This window comes from Falco biarmicus, chromosome W (genome assembly GCF_023638135.1).
Source record: "Falco biarmicus isolate bFalBia1 chromosome W, bFalBia1.pri, whole genome shotgun sequence".
In the NCBI taxonomy this organism is placed as follows: Eukaryota; Metazoa; Chordata; class Aves; order Falconiformes; family Falconidae; genus Falco; species Falco biarmicus.
In genome coordinates, this window is record NC_079310.1 from 19,422,235 (window position 1) to 19,446,470 (window position 24,236).

Genomic DNA, 24,236 nt, shown 5'->3' on the forward strand with positions numbered 1-24,236 from the left:
CACTACTTCATATGGTACTGATATGTGGAATCAGACTCCACAGTCTTATGAGATTGTAAAGTAGGTATGTTTATTCAGCGCTGGGCAGCACGGGGGGGTGGGGGGTGGTGTCACCCCACCAAAGCCGTGCACGCCTGGGGCGGCAACAACTTGTCTCAATTTATACAATCAAATGTTGCATATACATAAGGTTTCCAAATATGCCTATACATATTCATGACCCATCCCACTTCATATTAAAATTAGTTCCAAGAAGTCATTTCCATAAGTCCCTCCCAACTGTGCTTGTGTGGTGCCTCTTTGTGGGGATGAAGCTTGGTAGTTTCCCTCGCTCTGAACGTTTTACCTTTTCTCTTTGCGCAGACTCAGTTGTTCCTTGGTCTTTGTCCAAATTATAGAGTTGGTTTTAGCTACTTCTCATCAAGAACTGTCCTTCAGGAGGAGCTGTAGACTCCTTGCTTCAGTTAATTTACACAATGGTTAGTAAAACAAAGCATTATTTATCAACAACAATCTAGATAATTGTTAAGCAATTAGATCTACTAAAATTTCTTTAACCCTTTCCCTCAGTATGGAATATCTCTTTGGTCAGTTTGGGTCAGCTGTCCCATCTATATCCCCCCCAAGCTCCTGCCCAGCCCCAGCCTACTGGCCTTTGTGGGGGGAGTTTGGAGAGACAGCCTTGATGCTGTGGGAGCGCTGCTCAGCAGTAGCCAAAACACTGGTGTGTTGTCAACACTGTTCTAGCTACAAATACAAAGCACAGCACTATGAGGGCTACTATGGTGTCCTGGTATGGGGAACATTAACTGTGTCCCAGCCAGACCCAGTACAGCACGTTGCTGGCTCATGTTCAACCTGCTGTCCAATAGGACCCCCAGGTTCTTTTCTGCCAAGCTGCTTTCCAGCTGGGTGGTGCCCAGCATGTACTGGGTGCCTGGGGTTGTTCCTCCCCAGGTGCAGGACTTTGCCCTTCCCATTGTTGAATTGTATGACGTTCTTGTCAGCCCATTTCTCCAGCCTGTTGAAGTCCCTCTGGATGACAGCATGACCCTCTGGCATATCAGCCACCCCTCCCACTTTTGTGTCACCAGCAAACTTGCTGAGGGTACACTCTGACCCGTCATCCAGATCATGAATGAAGATGTTGAACAGGACTGGACCCAGTATTGACCGCTAGGGTATGCTGCCAGCTGCTAGTGTTCAACTAGACTTTGTGCCACTGATCGCCACCCTCTGGGCCCAGCCATTCAGCCAGTTTTCAATCCACCTCACTGTCTGCTCATCCAGTCCGTACAGCTTCTCTAAGAGGATCTTATGGGAGACAGTGTCAAAGGCCTTACTCAAGTCAAGGTAGTCAACACCCACTTGCTCTCCCCTCATCCCACCAAGCCAGTCATTTCATCACACAAGTCTGTCTGCCAAGTTGGTCAAGCATGACTCCCCCTTGGTGAAGCCATGCTGACTAATCCTGATGATTTTCTTGTCCTTCATGTGCCTGGAAATGGTTTCCAGGATTAGCTGCTCCATCACCTTCCCAGGGATGGAGATGAGGCTGACCAGCCTGTAGTTCCCTGGGTCCTCCTTCCTGACCTTCTAGAAGATAGGAAGGGATATTTTTTTTCCTGCAGTCCTCTGGCACTTCACCATGATTCTTCAAAGATTGTCAAGGGTGGTCTCTGAATGACATCAGCCAGGTTCCTCAGCCCTTGTGGTTGCATCCCATCAGTGCTCATGGACTTATGTATGACCAGTTTGCTTAAGTAGTCCCTGACCTGATCCTCTTCTGCTAAGTATATATCTTCCTTGCTCCAGAGTTTTCCCCTGATCTCTTGGAAATGGGATTCCTGAAGTCCTATCTTGCTGTTCCCTGGATGATCAGTTAATGTCTCTGTATTCCTCCCAAGGTACCTGTCTCTGCTTCCACCTTCTCTATTTTTTAATTTTGTGTTTGAATTTTGTCAGGAGCTCCTTGTTCATCCATGCAGGCTTCCTGGATTTTTTGCCTCATTTCATATTCATTGGGATGGAGCTATTTTGAGCTTGTAGGAAGTGATCCTTCAGTATCATCCAACTTTCTTGGCCCCTGTTTCCCACCACATCCTAGGAGAATGCCATGGGACTTTACCAAGCAGATCCCTGAAGAAACCAAAGTCTGCTGTCCTGAAGTCTGGTCTTGTGATCTTATTTGTTACCCTCCTCTCAGTTTCCTGAACTCTACTATCTCATGGTCACTTCAGCTAAGGCTGCCTTTGACTTTCACAGCCCCCATGAGTCCTTCCTTGGTTTTGAGTATGAGGTATAGCAGAGCACCTCTCCTCACTGTTTCCTCTGTCATTGGAGTCAGGAAGTTGACATTGATGCACTCCAGGAACCTCCTGGATTGCTTATGCTCTGTTGTGTTGTCCCTCCAGCAGATATGGGGTTAAGTTGCAAGAGTCTTTTAAAAAAAGATGTAGGTGGATAAGTGAAAGAAAAAGCTATGCTTACTGTATTTACGATAAGGATCTAGCAAAGGCTGTCTCTCCCTAATACACCTCACTTCTGTTTCCTTTCTGGCAAAATGGCAGATAGGTTTTGAAGAGTGTTGTCTTCCTCTTGTATTGTGTATCTTAGCTTTTATGTTTATTTCCTCTTTCCAGTTTTCTCAGGGTTCTAAATTGCTTTAATCTCTCATCCTGAAACTCCTTTTTTTCTTCTCTTAAGCAGGAGAAAGTCTGGCCATCCTCTTATTTAGGACACAAGTGTTTTCCCTTCTGTAAGTACATAAATAACTATTAATTTAAGCCATCTCTCTTCCACTTGACTGTTTAGTTAACATCTCTGAAGTTATCAGTCAAATACTCTCTGACCAAGTTATTTTAGATATTCCGCACAAGGAGGGTTTAATGTTTAATATAAAATTTACTTATTTGAAGATATTTGATGTTACGTGGGATTTTGATTTAGCAGAGTGATACAGCAATATACTGAAATCACAATACAAGCATAATATAGCAATTGCAACATACAGTTGAATCACAATACAGATGTGATTCCCATTACCGATCTCTCTACGCTCACTGTCACAACACTGGGTGTCCCCTGGAAAGAATGTGTTTTGAATTTAACTCAAACCCATTGCTCTCCTCAAAGTTTATTTTATTAGTTGTCCAGTTTTTCTACTTTGTTGGGCTGAGGCATGTATACACTTCCCCCCATGTTGGTCGGGCTTGCTCAGGGAAGCCATTACTTTCTACTAAGTATCTCAGGGAAGGCTGTTTATACAACCTGATGACCCACTGGTACAGCCTTGTAGATAAAACAAAGGCTACCCTCCAGTCCCCCTTGTGTTGAGATAAGTTGAGCTTTCTTTACAGTAATTGGTGATCATTCCTTACATTCTTCCCTGAGCTCAGCATTCTTCAGGTGTTAGGTTTATGGTTGGGCTCAATGATCTTAAAGGTCTTTTCCAACCTAAATGATTCTATGAGTCTATGATTCCTCTGATCCTTCTTCCACTGTAGGGGTGTGTTCGTTCATCACAGAAGTGTAAATTTCTCATTCTTTATTTTGGTAGCTGCTTGGCATTTCTTAGTGAGGAATGTATCTTTCCCTGAACTTTACATATCCTGTCAGTCTAAACATTAATGGGTTAGATGAGTTAGATTAATGGGTTAGACTGAGGTGGGCTGAGATCTGACTGAATGGCAGAGCTCAGAGTCTAACTGGAGGTCTGTAGCTAGCGGTGTTCCTCAGGGATCAGTACTGGCTCCAGTCCTACAGAGTGTACCCTCAGCAAGTTTGCTGATGATACAAAATTGGGAGGGGTGGCTGATTCACCAGACGACTGCGCTGCCATTCGGCAAGACCTGGACAGGCTGGAGAGTTGGGCAGAGAAGAACCTGATGAAGTTCAACAAAGCCAAGTGTAGGGTCCTGCACCTGGGGAGGAGCAACCCCATGCACCAGTACAGGCTAGGGGCTGACCTGCTGGAAGGCAGCTCTGCAGAGAAGGATCTGGGAGTCATGGTGGACAGCAAGTTGACCATGAGCCAGCAGCGTGCCCTTGTGGCCAAGAAGGCCAATGCTGTCCTGGGGGTACATTAGGAGGAACATGGCCAGCAGGTTGAGGGAGGTGATCCTCCCCCTCTGCTCTGCCCTGGTGGGGCCTCACCTGGAGTACTGTGTCCAGTTCTGGGCTCCCCAGTTCAAGAGAGACAGGGGACTACTGGAGAGGGTCCAGTGGACAGCTGCAAAGATGATTAGGGGATTGGAGCATCACCCCTATGAGGAATGGCTGAGAGAGCTGGCCCTGTTTAGTTTGGAGAAGACTGAGAGGGGATCTTATCAATGTCTACACATATCTTAAGGGCAAGTGTCAAGAGGATGGGGCCAGACTTTTTTCAGTGATGACCAGCAACAGGACAAGGGGCAATGGGCACAAACTGCAACACAGGATATTCCATCTGAATATGAGGAAGAATTTCTTTGCTTTGAGGGTGGCAGAGCGCACTGGAACAGGCTGCCCAGAGAAGCTGTGGAGTCTCCTTCTCTGGACACATTCAAAGCTCGCCTGGGTGCGACCCTGTGCAGCCTGCTCTAGGTGAACCTGCTTTAGCAGGGGAGCTGGACTAGATGATCTCCAGAGGTCCCTTCCAACTCTGACCATTCTGTGATTCATTGATTCTGTGATATGTAATACAGACATCTAAACAGTCTAGTTATATGTAGTTTGAGTATTTACTGTCGTGCCTCTTCTAAATTACTTTGAGGTGGCCAATTTCCAACATCTTCCTCTTAGATAAATTATAGCAATTATATGCATGGCATTTGGAGAAAAAAAAAGGTCATGATACCTGGCTGTGATGCATATGATATTGGACAAGTCACAAACTCTGACTCCATACATGAGATTTTGACATCCCAGCCACTCAGTCTTCCTACTGCATGCTTCCAATACAGGTCACATCTATATATAGAAAAAGAAGTGAAAATGTGGAGAGCATTTATTGTACTTAGTTCTGTGTTTTCTCAAGACTTCATATGGAAATTCTGTGAAATGAGGATGCTGTATAAAGGCAGAACAAGGAGTCTAAGTCATGGAAAAAGACAGCCCATCCTTGGACCCTGTTCTTCTATTGCCTGAATAATTCAGGAACAAAGGGAGAAATGTACTTGGAGAGTAGACAGTTCTTTTAGGAGGTAATGGGGAATTAAAAATGGCCATCATAGGCAGAAAAACCCCAAACATTGTACTGTTCCAGTGAGCCTTGATTTATGTCTAAATAGACCTTTTTTTTCCTATGTGTTCTCGAGTTTGCTGACTGGCCTGAAACCTGAAAGGTAATTACAAATTTCAGTTTCATCTGTACCATGGGCTCAGCTTGTAGGAAAGGTATGACTATTGATCTCATGTTCTGTGTGACTTTGTCAAGCTATTTAGTAACACACCTGAATGCTCTTATTTTCAGAATACATACAGACCATAATGATGATGGAAGAATCAGTTCAACATGTTGTCATGACAGCCATTCAGGAGGTATGTTAGAGTGTCCATAGTGTGTAGAAATTAAGCCTTTTAATATTGCAGAAAAATATACTTTTTTCCACTGTGATGAAAAAGGGGCACAGAGTTTGTAATTTTACAAGGAATATTTTCCTCTTTTCAGTTAGAAAACCAAATCAAGCAAGTCTTCTTCATGTCAAAGAACTTTGGTTGCATGCCCCACTTCTAGAGAAGTTTAAATCTCAGCTGTGGTAGGTTGTCCTTGGCTAGCCTCCAGATGCCCACCAAGCTGCTCTATCACTCCCTCTCCTCAATAGGACAGGGGGAGAAAATACAATGGAAAAGCTCATAGGTCCAGCAAAGGATAGGGAGATCACTTACTAATTATCATCATGGGCAAAATAAACTCGAATTGGGGAAAATTAAAATATTGTCAATTAAATTAGAGTAGGGTAATGAGAAATAAGAACAAATCTAAAAACACCTTTCCTCCACACCTCCCTTTTTCCTAGGTTCAACTTCACTCCCGACTTCTCTACCTCCTCCCTCCCCAAGCAGCACAGGGCAATAGGGGGTTACAGTCAGGTTATAACACTTCATCTCTGCTGCTCCTTCCTCCTCATGTTCTCCCCCTACGCACACGATACAGTCCTTCACAATCTTCTCCAACATGGGTCTTTCCTATAGGATGCAGTTCTTCAAGAGTTCCTCCAGCATGGGGTGCAGTCCTTCAGGAATGGACTGCTCCAGCGTGGGTCCCCCACGGGGTAACATGTCCTGCCAGAAAACCTGCTTCTGTGTGGGCTCCTCTCCACAGGCCACAGTTCCTGCCAAAGGCTTGCTCCAGTGTGGGCTCTCCATGGGGTCACAGCTTCCTTCAGGGCACATCTACCTGCTCTGGCATGGGGTCCTCCACAACCTGCAGGGTGAATATCTGCTCCACCATGGACCTCCACAGGCTGTAGGGGGAAGCCTGCCTCACCATGGTCTTCACCACAGGCTGCAGGGGTCTCTCTGCTTTGGTGCCTGGAGCACCTCCTCCCTCTCCTTCTTCACTGACCTGGGTGACTGCAGAATTGTTTTTCTCACATATTCTCATTCCTCTCCCTCAGCTGCTGTTGCGCATAATTTTTTACCCTTTCTTAAATGTGTTATCACAGACATGCTACCATCATTGCTGATTGGCTCAGCTTTGGCCAGCAATGGGTCTGTCCTGGAGCCAACTGGAACTGGTTCTGACCAACTTGGGACAGCTTTCAGCGTCTTCTCACAGAAGCTAACCCTACAGCCCTCCCTGCTACCAAAACCTTGCTCCATAAACTCAGTACATTGACTTAAAGAATGTTTTGATAATGGGCTCCCCTTCCTTTACCTTTCCTATGTGGCTCCTGAAGTGTATTATACTGCTTTTATATGTGACCAAATACTGTACAATTTTTTCATTAAACTCAGAATATCTCAAGTTGAAAGGGGCCCATAAGGATCATCGAGTCCAACTCCCTGCTCCTCACAGGACTACCTACCACTAAACCATATGACTAAGAGCATTGTCCAGATGCTCCTTGAACTCTGACAGGCTTGGTGCTGTGACCACTTTCCTGGGGAGCCTGTTCCAGTGACCAACCACCCTCTCAGTGAAGAACCTTTTCCTAATGTCCAATCTGAACTTACCCCAATGCAGCTTCAAGCCATTTCCTATTGCTGGTCACCAGAGAGAAGAGATCAGCAACTCCCCTTCACTGGCCTTCTTGAGGAAGTTGTAGACTGCAATGAGGTCACCCATCAGCCTTCTCTTCTCCAAGCTGAACAAACCAAGTAGCCTCAGCCACTCCTCCTAAGTCTTGCCCTTGAGACCTTTTACCATCTTGGTCACCCTTATCTGGAAACACTTTGATGTCCTTCTTATATTGAAGCACCCAAAACTACACACAGTACTCAAGGTGGGGCCACAGCAGTGCAGTGTAGAGTGGGAAAATCACCTCCCTTGACTGGCTAGCTATGCTGTGCTCAATGCACCCCAGGGCACAGTTGGCCCTTTTGGCTGCTGGGGCACACTGTTGACTCATGTTCAACTTGCCATAAACCCAAAGATCTCTTTCTTCAGGGCGGCTCTCCAGCCTCTTGTCCCCCAATTTATACATATAACCAGGGCTACCCTGTCCCAGGTGGAGAATCCGGCACTTGCTCTTGTTAAATTTCATATGGTTGGTGATTGCCCAGCAGTCTGTTCTATCCAGATCTCTCTGTAAGGCCTCTCTATCCTCAAGGAAGTCCACAGCTGCTCCTACTTTAGTATCATTGGCAGATTTACTTAATGTCCATTTGGCTCCTGCAACCAGATCCTATATAAAAACATTAATGAATGCTGGCCCCAACACTGAGCCCTGGGGAACCCCACTGGTGACTGGCTGCCAGCCTGATGTAACCCCATGTTGTCATTTAACCCCAGCTGCTAATGTATTATACAGTGGGGCCTCTTCAGCATGCGTCACCTCCTCTGGTGACATTCCGAAATCTTTGCCTTCTGGCCAGTCGATGATCACTTCCAAGATGTTTGGATGACTGGGATTTCTGATTCGAGCTCATTGTGTGATCAGTGGGACCCACTTACTCCATGTAGCATCAGTTGCGTGATGTGTAGAGGAGACCCTCCCTTTAAACATTCAGCCCAACGCTGGCAAACGGGGCACCAGAAGGAGCTGTGGTTCACCACCAATCACTTCTGAAGCAGCTCAAACCTCTTCATAAGTGGCCATTCTCTCTTTTTCAGTTGGAGTATAGTGGGCCTCAGATCCTCTGCATCCCCAACTCCAAAACCCTAGGGGCACACATCAAGTCTCCCCTGGTGTTTTCTGCCAGAGGGTCCAGGTAGGGCCATTTTCCCTGGCCGTGGTATAGAGCACATTTTTTACATCTTGCCCTGTCTGAACTGGCCCAAGGGCTACTGCTTGAACTATCTCCTGTTTAATTTATTCAAAGGCTTGTCATTGCTCAGGGCCCCCTTTGAAATAATTTCTCTTCCAGGTCACTTGATAGAGAGGGCTTACAATCAGACTGTAATTTGGAATGTGCATTCTCCAGAAACCCACAATGCCTAGGAAAGCCTGTGTTTCTTTCTTACTAGTTGGTGGAGACATTGCTGTTTTTTGGTGATCACATCTATTGGGCTCTCACATCATCCATCTTGCCATTTTACTCCCAAAAACCGGACCTCCTGTGCTGGTCCCTTGACCTTACTTTGTTTTATGGCAAAACTGGCTTTCAGAAGGATTTGGACTATTTGGATAATCAGAAGGATAATTGTCCTTCTCCTCCACCTGGCTGGAGGCAGGGCCCCTCTAGTCCTGGTCATAGGATTCTCCACCAGGGCAGTGAGTGGTGTGAAACAGATGTAGTGTGGAGCAGCCCTGTCTGCTTACTTCCTGTAAAAATGGATTAGAATTCCTTTCCATAGGATCAGGAGTAAGATCAGCCCTTCCACTCTGTCTGGGAAACTGCCCACTGGAGACTGGAGCAGCAACCTTTCTGGAAAAACACCCATCTGTGCTTGTTTTCCTTGTAAGTCACATACTCATGTCCCTAGGGTTGAGGTAGGTTTTCCATGCCACTTCCTCATGTCCTCTTTGTGGTCCCGCAGGTAAAAACACAGGTTATGCCATGTTGTGCACCTTCTATATCCTCTCTCTTGAGGAAAAGGACGCTTACTGTCAATAACTGAGATGCGGGTCTGTTCAGGTGGGGAGTAGAATATATCCTCATCAAGTCACTGGACCAGCTTCTCCACAGCCAAGACTAGGGAGGAAGAAATATTGTCTTCATGTTCTCGGAGTTGGCGAACCACTTCATCCACTGTCGGTGCTGCTTTGTCTCTCCAGCTGATTACTGCCAATGAGTTGGCACATGACGGTGTGCTCCATACAAATTTCCGCCACGTGGGTCGTGTTTATTGGACTTCATCTGGATCTGTGGGTAACTGCATGTTGTTCGGATCATAATAAATCATCTCTAGCATGGTGAATTCCCTCAGGTACTGGATACCTCTCTATTGCAGTCCACTTGCATGGGCGACATGTAATATCCTCCTTGAAGGGATACCTTTCCTTCACGCTTGACAGGGATAGCCTCCAGAGGCTGAGGACTATTGTCCCTCTTCCAATTGCCTTGTCAATGCCCCCTTCCCTAGAAAGTGATCTCAGCTGCTTGGCTTCCCTACCCTCGAATTCCAAACTATTAGCCCCATTATCCCAGCATCGAAGCAGGCAGGTGACAATGTGTTCACCTGGATGATGGGTAAAATCTTTTAGCATATCCTGCAGCTCACTCAGGGATAGGGATAGGGATAGAGTGGTTACCTGACGAGCGAGGGGAAGCACACGGCCGACTCAATATGAGTGATAGAGCAAGCTTCGATTTATTACGGCACGATTATGTCTTATATACAGTTCCAGTTAATTATGCCTACTAGTCATCTGCTGATTGGCTAAGCTCTAAAGGGTTACATTTTCATACGTCCTCCTACTTGCGGTTTCTGCGGATAGCTAGCTACATATTTTTTTTTCCTCTCTTGTCTACGCGAATTCCTCAAAGTTATTTACAACATTAGGCACAAGGTCAGTGTTTTTCTCAGCTTCCTTATCAGCATGCCTCAGCATAGCTGCAAGGCCTGCTTCAGCTAACTTACGCTAACTTTGTTTCACAAAGATCTTTAAGGGAGTCATGGCCATGATCACACAGCCTTTCTGCAACATTTCCCCCTTTTTCTCTTTGCGCAAGCAAAACTTGTACAGTTACACGCTCGAGTAATTTTTGAATACAAGAGAGAGCACAGCTTAAACATACGAGTGCAATGATAACAATTATTACTATAAGCAACACACTTTACAACAGCCCTTTTAAACTACCAGAAGACCGCCCTAATAATAGAGCACCATAGCTTTGTCCATTAATTATCAGAGGTCCTCGGACACGAGTTGCGACGTTTTGTGGTCGGTTGTCAATTAATGTTGTATCTACTGCTGTTGCCAGGTCCAGGCCGAGGCTCCTTCGGGTGGCGGGTTGTAACACGGTGTCTGCCGATAAGAGTTGGTCATGTCTCCTGGAGGGGGTGTCGTGAAGGTGACAGGAGTCGCGATTGGGGTCGACGCGCTGCGGCTCCTCGCGCTCTGTTTCTCGTTTCCCGTCTGCCGACAGACATTGGTGCTGTGGGTCCCTTGCTGACAATTTTGGCACCACACTTGACGTTGTCGACATCGGTCACGGGTATGTCCTGGCTTCCCGCATCGATAGCAGAGGAAGTCTCGGTGCGTGGTGGTCGCTGGCTTTGGGGGCGCGGTAGCCCCAGGGGGGCGCAGAGGCACAAGCGCTGCAAAAGCCTGACTTTGGGCTTGCACTAAATCTCTCCCTACTGCTTGGATTGCTTCCACTAGCAAGGCTTGCTGACCTACTGGCACCCAACTCATTTGCTCTAGCATTGTTTCTACAGAAGAATCTAAGGGCAGGGTTACTAAAATGCCTTTGGTGTAACTGTTACTATTCTCCAGAATACACTGGCACAATAACGGCCCTTTCATAAAGTTAGGTATATCTGGTGGGCTCACTGTGGAGGCCTGACTCATTCACTGTACTACGTAACTGACTTAATATTTTCCAATCGAAGCCTCCCAGGTTCCCTGTCTTTGGTTAGCAGCATTCATCTGATACGTTACAGGGAAAGCTTGTGGGGGGTTGACTTGCTCAGCAATATCAAATATTCCCTGAGCAGCTGCTTCTTGTGCTATTTTTTGCCAATTAATGCGCGTAGAACGCACCAGTTTGTTTACTGGGGGTTTTTTTTTGTTTGTTTTTTGGTTTGTTTTTTTTTTTTTAGAATTTTGTATTGACTGCCCACTACTATTTTCTTCCTCAGCAGCACTTTCGTCAGATGTGTCCCCGCCCTCTGGCCCCCCCGAGGCTACTGCGCCGGAGGGGGGGGCAGAGGACACGAAGGGTCTGGAGGTGGTGCAGTGGGCTCTATAGGTGGTACAGAGGGCACTCTTTGTGATAAAGGGGGTATTGGAATGTAATTTTCACATGGCATAATTTTTCCTGCATTAGGATCTGCGCTTGCAAGTCGGCTTGTTACTGCTGAAGCAAGGCGCTTTTCTGCTTGATATCTTTTTATACAATTAATAACTTCATGCCATGATTTCATCAATTTTTTTGCTGCCTTATCATCATCAATTACTAAATCCCATAAACAATCCCCATAATTACGCCATTCTTCTACTTCAAACATATGCTCAGGATCTGCAAAATATCCTTTTGCTTTACCCATAGTAATTAATCCGGCCAGATCTTTTAAAGGGCCTACTCCCCGCTTTTCTAAAAAGCATTGTAAAAGTGCTAGCGCTACCTCTTTTTCCATTGTGCACTCGTTAAAGTCCTCTTTGTTGCAGCCTTTTCCCTTGGGTAGCAGCTCACGGACGGCGAACCCCTTCTTGAATTTTCCTGGGCTCAAGCACGGATCGGGTACGATGCCAGCATCAGCCGATCTTCTGCTCTCTGGTCGCTGCTACCAGTGCTTCTCCGTCCTCGCTGTCCGGTGAAGATCAAGGTTAGGGGTCCCTTGTTCGGGCGCCACTTTGACGAGCGAGGGGAAGCAAGCAGCCGACTCAATATGAGTGATAAAGCAAGCTTCGATTTATTACGGCGCGATTATGTCTTATATACAGTTCCAGTTAATTATGCCTACAAGTCATCTGCTGATTGGCTAAGCTCTAAAGGGTTACATTTTCATACGTCCTCCTACTTGCGGTTTCTGCGGATAGCTAGCTACATATTTTCTTTTCCTCTCTTGTCTACGCGAATTCCTCAAAGTTATTTACAACATTAGGCACAAGGTCAGTGTTTTTCTCAGCTTCCTTATCAGCATGCCTCAGCATAGCTGCAAGGCCTGCTTCAGCTAACTTACGCTAACTTTGTTTCACAAAGATCTTTAAGGGAGTCATGGCCATGATCACACAGCCATTCTGCAACAGTTACCTCTTGTTCTGCCTCTTCCTCCTGTTCCTGTGGTGGCCTTGCTTCGTCCTCCTTTAGTAAACGAGCTGGTTTTTGTGTCCATTTCTTCTTCTGTATAGGGGCAACTGATACTGACATGGGTTGGTCCTCTGCATCACCCATCACAAGGGTCTGAGTAGCTGCAGTGCCTGTCGCAGGAGTTGGAGTAGCCACAGATAGTTGCTTAACTCTAAACAAGAGCAGAACCACAGTCAGCATTTCTAACAGTAGCACCAGGACCAGCAATAGGCTGGTTTCAACATACCAAGGGTATGCAAAATTTTCAAAATTCTCAAACACTTATGTGATTAGCCCTGAGGAGAAGATTCTATCTCTTTAAGTCAGTGTTTTCAGGAACAGGCAAGTGCCAGATTTCCTGCATAAGTTTTGGGATATTTTACTTTTGGTTTGTGGGTTTTTTTTTTCAGGGTATGAAAACATTTCTTTTTGAGCTATTTGCAACATATCTGTTATATATATATATTTAAAATTTCTTATGGTACTGCTTTAAACCTTAACTTCACCTTAACTGGTGTCAGTTACTTGGCTATCCAGATGTTTTATAAATATTGTGTCTATAGCTTCCCTTGGTGTGTTATCAGGGGAGCTAATAGAACTGGCTAGCAGTCAGAACTCAGCCTCTTTAAGCTATTGCTTGCTAGAACTTTCAAACTTATGTCTTTTTTCTTGTTTTGAGCCTGCTCTGACAATTTGTTTGCTGGGGATGGATTGTTGTTTGACCTCAAAATATTTGTATTATTTAAATCTATTTCTAGCCATTTATCCGTTGTAATTGATGAGTGGGTGAGGTTCCTAAAAGAAAACTTTTTTCCCCCAACAAGCATGTCAGTCAATTTGGGGGCTTTTTAAGAAAGTAATGACTTGAAAATAATTTTTTTCCTCACTAAAATCATTATAAACCATTCTTCTAGTCAGATTAGTCAGATTACAAAGAATTTTAATGCTTGTTTCAAAAATACTCATTCTAGAATATAAACTTTTAATCTGCAAATTCCAGACAAATTTGAGACCTATCTTGCCTGCCATGTAATAGCTGCCACCAGTCTAATGGTGCTTAAATACAGATCTCTGCAAAGGATAGTGTAGCTTTCATGATAGATAATGAATGTGCTTTTTCAGAAGAGAGAATGACTATGTAAGGTAATGTTTTTCATATTTTAGATATTCTAAGTCCTGAATATGTTTTTCTGTAATTCTTTTTTAATATACCTCATAAAAATGAAGTAAAAAATGTTACTGTTGTCAGAAAAAAAAAGCTTTCCTAAAGGTTAGATGAACCTGATTTCTTATTGAAACTTACCTTTAATATGCAAATAAATCTTTTTTCTAATCTAATGTAATCTAATTACAGTTGATGAGTAAAGAGTCTCCAGTCTCTTTTGGAAATGATGCTTACATTGACCTTGAACGTCAGGTATCTAATATGAGGTGTTTCTTTTCCTTTAATCACAGGAAATCAGTGCCTAATCACTATGATTTATTGTTAAGCAGTCTAACTTTTTCTATTGTGGGAAAGTTTTGTGGAAAATTTGAATAATGGATACAAAATAAAACTTTACTGTGATTTACAGTTATCTATGTTGAAATATATAAATTCTGGTAGATGGAATTAATTTTTGTGTTAGCTGTCCCTTGTAAACTTAAAAATGAAAGATTATGATCCTGTCTGTGAAAAGTAGAAAGCCCATCTAAAATTTATTATGCATAATAAAATATATACATATGCATTGACTACATGCATATTTTATCAGATCAATTTTCTTGTAGGTATTTCTTTATTTCCCTGACCACATTCATACAGAAAATTGGAAGATATAAGTGTTTTAATTATTATATAGTCCCTTAAAGAGATGTAACTGAATGTTTCCACACTGCTTATAAGATTCAGTGTCTTTTTTCAGATGGGTAGGTTTCTCCACTACAGTGTTGATTGTTTCCCCTGTTGTACAGTGAGAGTAGTTCCCAGTGACTAGACAGGTTTTACCTTAACTGGTTATTCTTTGTGTATCCCAATCTTTTGTGTATTTGAAAAGTAGATTAAAAACTGAAATCATATAATCTTTGCATCTATAAAGAAAAGAGATATTGATGCTTTTTTTCCCAGTGTACAGAGCCAATAGATTCTTCAGAGCTAAGCTGTTTGGTTTGGGGGGGCCCTCAGTTTACAGCATAAATGTGATAACTTCAATGTTTTGTTTCAAGATCAAATATCACCTTCAGCTATATTTACCTTTGTTAGACAAATTAAACAATGATTACATTTGCTATTTTGTTTCGTTGTAGAAGCAGAATTGCTTTTCTTTTTCCCCCAAACATCAATATTACATAAATGTAAAAAAAGACTTTACAATCATATAATTCATAATTTTGCTATATCATTTATAGAGATATTCTTTTATGAAACTAAAAATGATTGTTGTTTGTAATAGTTGAAGAAAACTACAGAAGAATTAAATGAAGCCCTAGCAACGAAAGAAGAAATTGCCCAGAGATGTCATGAGTTAGATATGCAGGTAGGTCATCTTTAAATCAAGAAAAAAGCATGTTAATTCTTGGACAGCTGAAGAAAGGGCTTATTGTTTAAATCTACCTTTTGTATTTAAAAAAATATTCCTCAATTGCTGTATTTCTTTACTCATCATAGCAGAGCAAAAAGTGCATGCCCACTTGTATTGATTCAATTATGTTAGCATTAAGGCTATTGGTACTGACAAAGTTTTTTTGCATTCAAGTGAGAAATGAGCTGCATTGCTCAACTCATGAGTTACAGAAATCCTAGGAGTTTTGCTGCTATAATGATTTCAGTAAAATGTTACAACTAACTCAAAGTTATTCTATACTATCACCTGTGCATAAACTAAGTTTTACTGTAAACTGAGCATATCTGATCTGGAAGACATCAACAGATTAAACCTGGAACCCAGAAAAGCCATTTCAATCAATTCCTATTTTGGTGTATAATTTGGCTTTTTTTTTTTTTTAGCCAAGCAGTAATGACCGGAATTAATGAAGCCTTGTGCCTTATTGATTTGTGTTCAACCATTGGTTGATTTTGTTGTGTTGGATGCAAATTCTGATCAAAACTTTCCTTTCTCTTGGGATACTTATATTCTTTCTTTTCCCCTCCTACCTACATTTTGATTGTATAGTGTCTAATAATATAAGCTTACGTTTCAGATGTTCTTTGAATCACAGCACTTTGACTTCTCTGCCCCACTGCCTGTTTTCACAAAGCTGTCAGAAATTTAATCATCTTTGGGACCTCTGTTCTTGTTTCAAGTCCATTTGCAATTGGCCATTGGAATAAAAAAATTCTTGGAGAGGCATGGCCATGAGAGACTTGAATAGTCTGGTCTGTGTGATTTTATAAACATTGTTTCCTTTGGAAAACATTTAAAAACCTTACTATGGTGTGTGCATGGGGTAGTGGTGCTTTAAAAGTAGGCAGACTTTAATACAGTGACGTAATCTTCTTTGATAACTAAGATATTTTTCTTTAGATAATTCTGAGAAATAAAGGTAAGAACACTCTTTTCTTTATGGTAAATCCTGTCCCTAATGCTGTAGTACATTGGTTACATCAAATATCAAGTATTAAAGTTACAATGTGTTCCTGTGAAATAGTTTTGTGAACTTCGACGTTTCCAGTTATGAGTTGTGTTAATGTTTTGCTGTGTGCACCAAAAAATTGCTCTTTATAGCTAACAGCTCCTTTATTCCAGTCTGTTCTTTTATTACAACAGGTTGCAGCACTTCAAGATGAGAAGAGCATTTTACTTGCTGAGAACCAGATTCTGATGGAACGTTTGAATCAATCTGATTCTATAGAAGATCCCAACAGCCCTGCAGGTCGTAGGCACTTGCAGCTGCAGACCCAATTAGAGCACCTCCAAGAGGAAACATTCAGGTAAAAAAGCCACAAGTGGATAATCTGCAGTTGGCAGCCAGTATGACGTCTATGCTTTTGGTTCTACTGGCATTTATGCTAAATTATAACGGGTGGGATAATAACCATAGTAGTGAAGTTTCTGTTATGATCTACCTGTTTATAAGCTCAGACTTTGAAAAATATGGATTTTTTTTTAAATACTGAAATGATGCAAAAATACTGAAATACTGAAAGGCTCCCATTGACCATCTTGTCTCCATTCTCCTTGAATTAACTGCTTGAATTAACTGGACTCCTTGAATTAACTGCTGCTATGCCTCTTTCTTGACTGCATCCCCTTTTATGTGTATCTTTATTATTTTTTATTTTAATTTTGGATCAAATTCACAATGGTGCTTTGCGCTACCAAGTTGTCTTCTCCACTCATTCACCATGTTTTGTCAGTTTCTCTTGATTATTCCTTTCACTCACTGCCAACTTCAAGCAACTTTTCCTACATATATTGATGAGTTTGTCATACCAGAGACTTTGTTCTCTACTCTTCACATGCTAGTCAAAATACTTGGTTCTTCAGAAGAACTGAACAGGCATAGCATCTAAAAATAAAAACTGAGAGCTGCAGCATTCAGAACATCTGAAGATCAGGCCTGGCTGCCAACATTGATGACAGTATAAGGGAGTTGGACAGCTGGACAAAATCCTGGGATAAACCCTAGGATAAATTTTTCATGTTCAAACTCTGTGCCCCAAAATATGCAAGAACTTCCAATATTATCATAGAGAAATCTCAGATTTTTTTCTTTCCAGCACAACTGACCCACACATTTCCTTGTGATATTTCAAAGTAGAAACTGTAATTGAATTGGAAGCATCAGAAAAGTGATCTGCTTCAATGTTTTTGAATAAGCAAGGCATTTGAGAGCAAAACTCCATTCTGTGTGGTGTTGTGCATTGGACTGTTGTTTCCTTTTCACTGTGCATCAGAAGGCTTTGTTTATGGTGTTTCTAGAGAGGATGATGATCATGGAGAAAGGTAATAATGGCTCAAGGCGAGAATCATAGAATATCCTGAGTTAGAAGGGACCCACAAGGATCATCAAGACCAACTCCTAACTCCACCCAGGGCAACCTAAACATTAAACCATATATCTAACTGTGATATCCAAACACTTCTTGAATACTGGAAGGCTTGGGGCCATGAACACTTTCCTGGGGAGCTTGTTCCAGTGCTTGACCACCCTCTCAGTGAAGAACTTTTACCTAATATATAATCTGAACTTCCCCTGATGTAGCTTTAATCCATTCCCTCATGTCCTATCACTAGACACCAGAGAGAAGAGATCAGCACCTCCCTCTCTGCTCCCCCTCACAAAGAAGTTGTAGACAGCAATGAGATCACCCCTCAGTGTCTTCTCTAAGCTGAACAAACCTACTGTCCTCAGCTGCTCCTCATAAGTCATGCCCTCTAGTCCTTTCATCATCTTTGGTGCCCTCCTTTGGATGCACTGTAACATTTTTATATCCTTCTTATATTGTGGAGCCCAAAACTGCACACAGTATTCAAGATGAGGCTGCACCAATGCTGAGTATAGTGGGACAATCACTTCTTTCGACCAGTTAGCTATACTGTGCTTGATACACCCCAGGATACAGTTGGCCCTTTTGGCCATCAAGGTGCATTGTTGACTCATATTGAGCTTGCCATCAACCAAAACTCCCAAATCCTTTTCTGCAGGGCTGCGCTCCAGCCTCTTGTTCTCCAGTCTATACATACATCCAGGATTACACTGTCCTGGGTGCAGAATCTGGCATTTGTCCTTGTTAAATTTCATATGGTTGGTGATTGCCCAGCACTCTATCCAGATCTCTCTGTAAGGCCTCTCTACCCTTGAGGTAATCAATGGCTTCTCCTAATTTAGTATCATTGGCAGGCTTACTTAATGTACATTTGACTCCTGCAACCAGATCATTTATAAAAACATTAATGAGCGCTGGCCCTAAAATTGAGCCCTGGGGAACCCCACTAGTGACTGGTCACCAGCCTGATGTAATCCCATTTACTATAACTCTTTGAGCCTGACCTGTCAGCCAATTGTTCACCCATCATGTTGTGTACACGTCTAGCTGTATGCTGGACATGTTGTCCTCCAGAAGGATACTGTGAGAGACAGTATCAAAAGCTTTGCTAAAATACATAAAAAAATCCCACACATCCACTGCCTTCCCTTCATCCACCTTGTCATAAAAGGATATTAAGTTGGTTAAGCAAGACTTTCTCTTCATGAACCCATGTTTGCTCTGACCAGTGACTGCATTATCTTTCAAGTGTTTTTCAATAACTCCCAGAATAATCTTCTCCATTTTACTAGGCACTGAAGTGAAACTGACAGGCCTATAATTACCAGGGCCTTCTTTCTTGTCCTTCTTGAAAATTGGAATAACATTCGTTAGCTTCCAGTTGACTGGGACCTCTCCAGATTCTCAAGACCACTGATAAATAACTGAGAGGTCTTGCAATAACGTCAGCCAACTCTTCCAGTACCCTGGGATGAATCCCATCAGGCCCCATAGACTTATGTGCACTCAGTTGCAGCAGCAAATCCTGTACAAGTTCAAAGTCAACTGGGAGCTTATCGCTCCCTGAGTTATGGTCCTCCAACTCAGGGCTCCAGGAGTCCCAGAGCCCATCATCAGTGTTAAAGACAAAGTTGAAGAAGGCATTAAATGTCTCTGCTTTGTCTACATCCCTATTTGTGAGGCGACCAACTTCATCAAGTAACGCACCAATATTTTCTTCAGTCCTCCTTTTGTCTGTTAGCATACTTTAAAGAACCTTTTTTTGTTATTCAGCAAAGTACTGGCCAGCTTCAACTCCAGTTGAGCTTTGCTGTACAAATTTTATCCCCACAGTGGCAAACATCTCTGTAGTCCTTCTGTGTAGCCTGACCTTGCTTCCAAAGTCCATAGACTTTCTTTTTCCACCCAAGTTCCAGGAAATCCCTGCTCATCTAAGCCAGCCTTCTGTCCCACTTGCTTGACTTCCGACACATTGGAATTGCCTGCTCCTGCGCTTTTAAAAGGTGGCTCTTAAAAAGCGACCAGCATTTATGGACCCCAATACCCTCAAAAGCAGATCTCCATTGGACCTTACTAGCTACTTCCCTGAGCAGCTTAAAGTCTACTCTCCCAAAATCCAAGGTAGTAGCTCTGCTGACAGTTTTTCTCATATCACTGAAGATTTTAAACTCAACCATTTCATGACTGCTGTGGCCAAGAGAGCCACCAATCATCACATCACCCATGAGACCATCTCTATTTACAAACAACAGATCTAGGAGGGCACCTTTCTTAGTCAGCTCTCTTAGTACCTGTATCAAAAAGTTATCTTCAACATGCTCCAGGAATTTCCTGGACCTGTTTGTGTCTGCTGTATGATCGTCCTAGTTAACATCTGGGAAGTTGAAGTCACCCATAAGAACAACAGCAACTAATCCTTACCCAGAGGCTCTCAACCATGTTGTTCTGTTTTATTTCAATTGTACAGGTTAGAATCTGCCAAAGATGACTATCACATACGTTGTGAAGAACTAGAAAAGGAAATTGCAGAACTGAGACAACAGACTGAAGAGCTTAGTACATTAGCAGAGGAGGCTCAGTCTTTGAAGGATGAAATAGATATACTCAGGTAAACTACATTCTATTAGCTTTGGTTTTTTTTCTTTTTTAGAATATATAAATAGATTTAATCCACAGTAAAATTCATATAATTAAATTTAGTCTTCATTAGCTTTTGGTGTAATAGTTGGATGTTGTAAAAAGGATGGATATGTATTAAAACACTTCTTAAGCAATTAAGTAAAAGCCACACTGTGGTGTTGTGGTTTAACCCCAGCTGGCAACCAAGTACCACGCAGCCGCTCCCTCACTCCCCCCCACCCAGAGGAGTGGGGAAGAGAATCGGAAAGGAATGTAAAATTAGAGGGTTGAGATAAGAACAATTTAATAATTTAAACAGAATAAAAAGGTAAGAACAACAATTGTGGTGACTGAGGCACGGACTTTGCAAGGAGAGTGCAGCAAAGGCCTTTACTGTTAGTTAGTTACAGCTTTTAGAAGTTTATAATCTGTGCACGCGCCACTAAAAACCTTATTATTGGTCAAACTCTACTGTCCACACACCCAGCCGCTGTTCACTATAGGCTATTCTCCACTGTTCATGCTGTCTCCTTATCTTCTGGAGGTGAGATCACATTCCTCCTTTGTTTCTGTCTCATCTGGGTTTCTTCTCACACTCCCTCAAAGTTATTTATTTCTTTGCTGCAGGATCACAGCTGCACCTCGTTAAAGCAAGGTCACAGTTGTACATTATCAACGTCAAACCCACTGTCTCCGTACTCTATAAACAACAACAATAATAATAACAACAGTTATAATGGAAAGGTGGGGAAAAGGATAAAATCCAAAGGAAAAGGGAGAAAGGAAACAAGTGATGCACAGTACAACTGCTCAACACCCGCTGACTGATGCCCAGCCAGTCCCTGAGCAATGATATCCCCTCCCCAGCTAACCCCCCAGGTTTATATACCAATCATGAAGTCCCACGGTATGGAATACCTCTTTGGCTAGTTCAGGTCAGCTGACCTGGCTGTGTCCCCTCCCAGTCTCTTGTGCCCCTCCAGCCTTCTCACTGGCAAGGAGGCCTGAGAAACCAAAAAGTCCTTGACTTAGTATAAACAGCAGCAACTAAAAATATCAGTGTGTTATCAACGTTGTTCTCACATCAGAGCCAAACCCCAGCACTACTAGCTACTAAGAAGTTAACTCCATCCCAGCTGAAACCAAGACGTGCCCATCAAAATGATTGTTCTAACTTGTGTGTCAAGTAATCTATTAAGTACCAAAAAGTTAATTTAAGCTGAATTCATTCTAGTTTCACACTGTTGAGTATGGCTGTGGCTATTCATTTTTTAATGTTAGCTTACAGGTTTTCAGTGTTTGAAATTTTTGTGAAAGCTTTCAAATTAGAGGATATTTTCCTCATATTGTTTGTTTTCAATCAAGCTGTTAATTATTTAGGAGTTGGTTACAATTTAAAGTAATGATCCATTATTAAGAAAACTTTGAACGTATTATAAACTGAGCCCTGTATTGCATTTTTGTTAAAAAGGATTCAGACTCCAAATCTATTATGGTAATCCTGTATGACAGCTTGGGAAATTGATATAACAGCTGTTAGCATAAATTTGCCATTTCTTTTTTCAGAACATGTTTATCCCTGGTTATCTTAAAAAAAAAATAAGTCAAGGGCAGAAAATATTATTTTTACTCTGGTAAAGCAGTGGCTTCTGAGGATGAATTTAGAGTTGGAAGGAAATAGGTTGGAATTGTAGGAGTTAACAATTTATTTTTTAATTAATATTGGAAGCAGATAAGGAAATTATAGGAAGAATTATGCCATTAAAAAGCACTTCTGATAAGAGCATTTTGTGCCAACTAATGGAGGGGAGCAGTCAACTTGAAAACCAAGACATTTAGTAGTGCATGAGGATGTTTGTGCTCTTGTGCTCCCTTGATGTCTGGAAATGTTTTCTACACTGATTTTAGTCTTCCAAGTACAGATTTGATACAAATATTCAATCTCTTGTCTTCCCAGGCATTCTTTTGATAAAGTGGCCAAGTTAGAAAGCCAGGTGGAGTCATACAAAAAGAAGCTGGAAGACCTGGGTGATTTGCGGCGGCAAGTGAAACTATTAGAAGAGAAGAATACAGTGTACATGCAAAACACTGTGAGTCTGGAGGAAGAACTAAGGAAAGCCAATGCAGCACGTAGCCAGCTGGAGACATACAAGAGACAGGTGAGAACATCATCAGTGTAATAATTCTCTGCATTTCTCAACATTTCTTCTTTGCAGCATGGCTTATACCTCAAAGCAAAAAAACCCAAACAAAACCAGCTCCTTGTGTTTGCTTCTTTTGTAAATACTTTTCTTCCTCCCTCCCTACATTGCTTATTGGTCATTATGTCAGTTTTGTGTTACTTTTGTCAATGAACAGTCTTACCTCTCAAAAAGTAACAGATTTATCAAATTATTCTTAATTCAAGTTCATTAGTGGGGCTAGAATTAGAGCTTCTTTCTCAGAAAAAGCATCCACTCTTCATTTGAAAATTTCCAGCAGTGGGGAATCCAGCATAGCCTTGGTAAGTTATTCTAGTGGTTAAGTAATTTTTTTTTCTTTAATTTTCTAATCTGGATTTGTCCATCTGTGGCTAGAAAGTATACATCCTCCTTCCTCTATATCATCCCTGTTGCATAGATGCATCAAGAAAAGTACCTTGTGTATCACCAAAGCCCTCAGGAATGGAGAACGTTTTTATTTTCCTGTTCCACTGAGAGAGATGTGACTTTTTCTGTAAAGGTGGAGGACATGTGCATATCTCCTTTTTGCATTTACAGTACATTGACCTGCCATCGTTCTGAGATCTTTTTTGCAGGGCCAGCTTGAGCTCAATTTATGTGAACAGTGCCTTGTCTTTATTCTGACTTCCCTTAACCTTGAATGGTCACACTACAGGTGTCCCTACATGTCAATCCACAGCAGAATTAAAAAAGATACAAAAAAAGGCACCAAGAGCATTGCAAGCCCTGGAGTGATGTGCATCCTTCAAACCTGAAAGCTGTTTCCCTGCATTTGGCCATCTTGATTGTGGTGTATGAAGGCACGGACTCACGTTGTGGTGCAACCAGAGACACTTTATTGTACAGAGGTGCTCATATTTATATCTCTGAGCCCGGATACAAATTCCAGCTGTATGTACCACCAGGCTCAGGGCAGAATCCATTCATGCAGTTACATAGCTATATATCACTACAAGCATGCAGACACCTATTTGCTACTAGATAACCATGTTTATCTTTCTTACTTTCCTTCACAATACCCAGCTGTTCTCTCATCTCCTGCCAGGTCAGACATTCTCCATCCTCCTCTCATATATCTCTCTTCAGACGTTTTCTATCCTCCTCTCCCACACTTGATAAGTAGGGCAATTAGCTTACACCTCCTTGGGCTGATTGTTATTATAGTCCAATTGATTCCACCAGGAAAAAAAACAGAACTTGGATAGTTCAGCTACTTGGCTGAAGTAGCATACAATCAAAAGGAAAAGGAAATCTAGGAGACACTTTCATACACCATTTATATCTCGTTTGCTCATAAAAGGAATAAGTCCTCCTAATAACAGAGCACCCATTGCAGTTGAGTTATCCCTGATGTTTGCATCTGTTCATGCTTATTTCAATCATGATGCAGATTTTGAAAGGGGAAACTTTGTTCTTTATGTCTAAGATGTGCATCTGCAAAGAATATCTCTTCTTCTCCCTCATTCCCAACATTTTATGGATGAGATTTTACAACTGAGGAGCTGATGTGTTACATAGAATTTTACTGCTGGATGAGACTGGAACAAAGCCCAGGCCTCTAATCTGGCAGACCTGAGTTTCTGTCACTTTAACCACACTGTCTCAGAACAAACACACAGTCTGTTTGCCTTCAATGTCTATAAAGTTGGGCTCCTCTTGAATACACCTTTGAGACCAAAATTTGAATGAAGAAAGTATAAATATGAAATGTCGCAAACAAGTTTTCAGGAGTCCTAACTCTGTGTCCTGCTATAAGAATTAATTCTATATCTTCAGCTGAGTATTCATTCAGCTTATGTGTTTGCCAGTCAGTCTTTACTCTGTTTACTGCTTTCACACTCTGTGTTATGTTATTAACATTCTGGGACTGAGTCTACACTAGT

The 24,236-nt window shown here is 42.2% G+C and overlaps 1 protein-coding gene across 4 annotated transcripts in view; it reads left to right on the top strand.

Annotated features, from left to right (window-relative positions):
* LOC130141968 (protein Hook homolog 3-like) overlaps positions 1–24,236 on the top strand; it is a 124,957-nt gene that overhangs the window by 62,733 nt on the left and 37,988 nt on the right. For 3 of the 4 annotated variants that reach the window (XR_008819233.1, XM_056323328.1, XM_056323330.1), the window contains 6 exons: positions 5,453–5,520; positions 13,898–13,960; positions 14,976–15,059; positions 16,290–16,453; positions 19,980–20,120; positions 22,089–22,290. Coding sequence is in view for 3 of the 4 variants with exons in the window: in XM_056323328.1 (XP_056179303.1) it covers positions 5,453–5,520; positions 13,898–13,960; positions 14,976–15,059; positions 16,290–16,453; positions 19,980–20,120; positions 22,089–22,290 (722 nt within the window). In the remaining variant the exon portion in view is untranslated. The remainder of the gene's footprint in view (positions 1–5,452; positions 5,521–13,897; positions 13,961–14,975; positions 15,060–16,289; positions 16,454–19,979; positions 20,121–22,088; positions 22,291–24,236) is intronic. The other variant, XM_056323329.1, reaches the window with a different exon arrangement.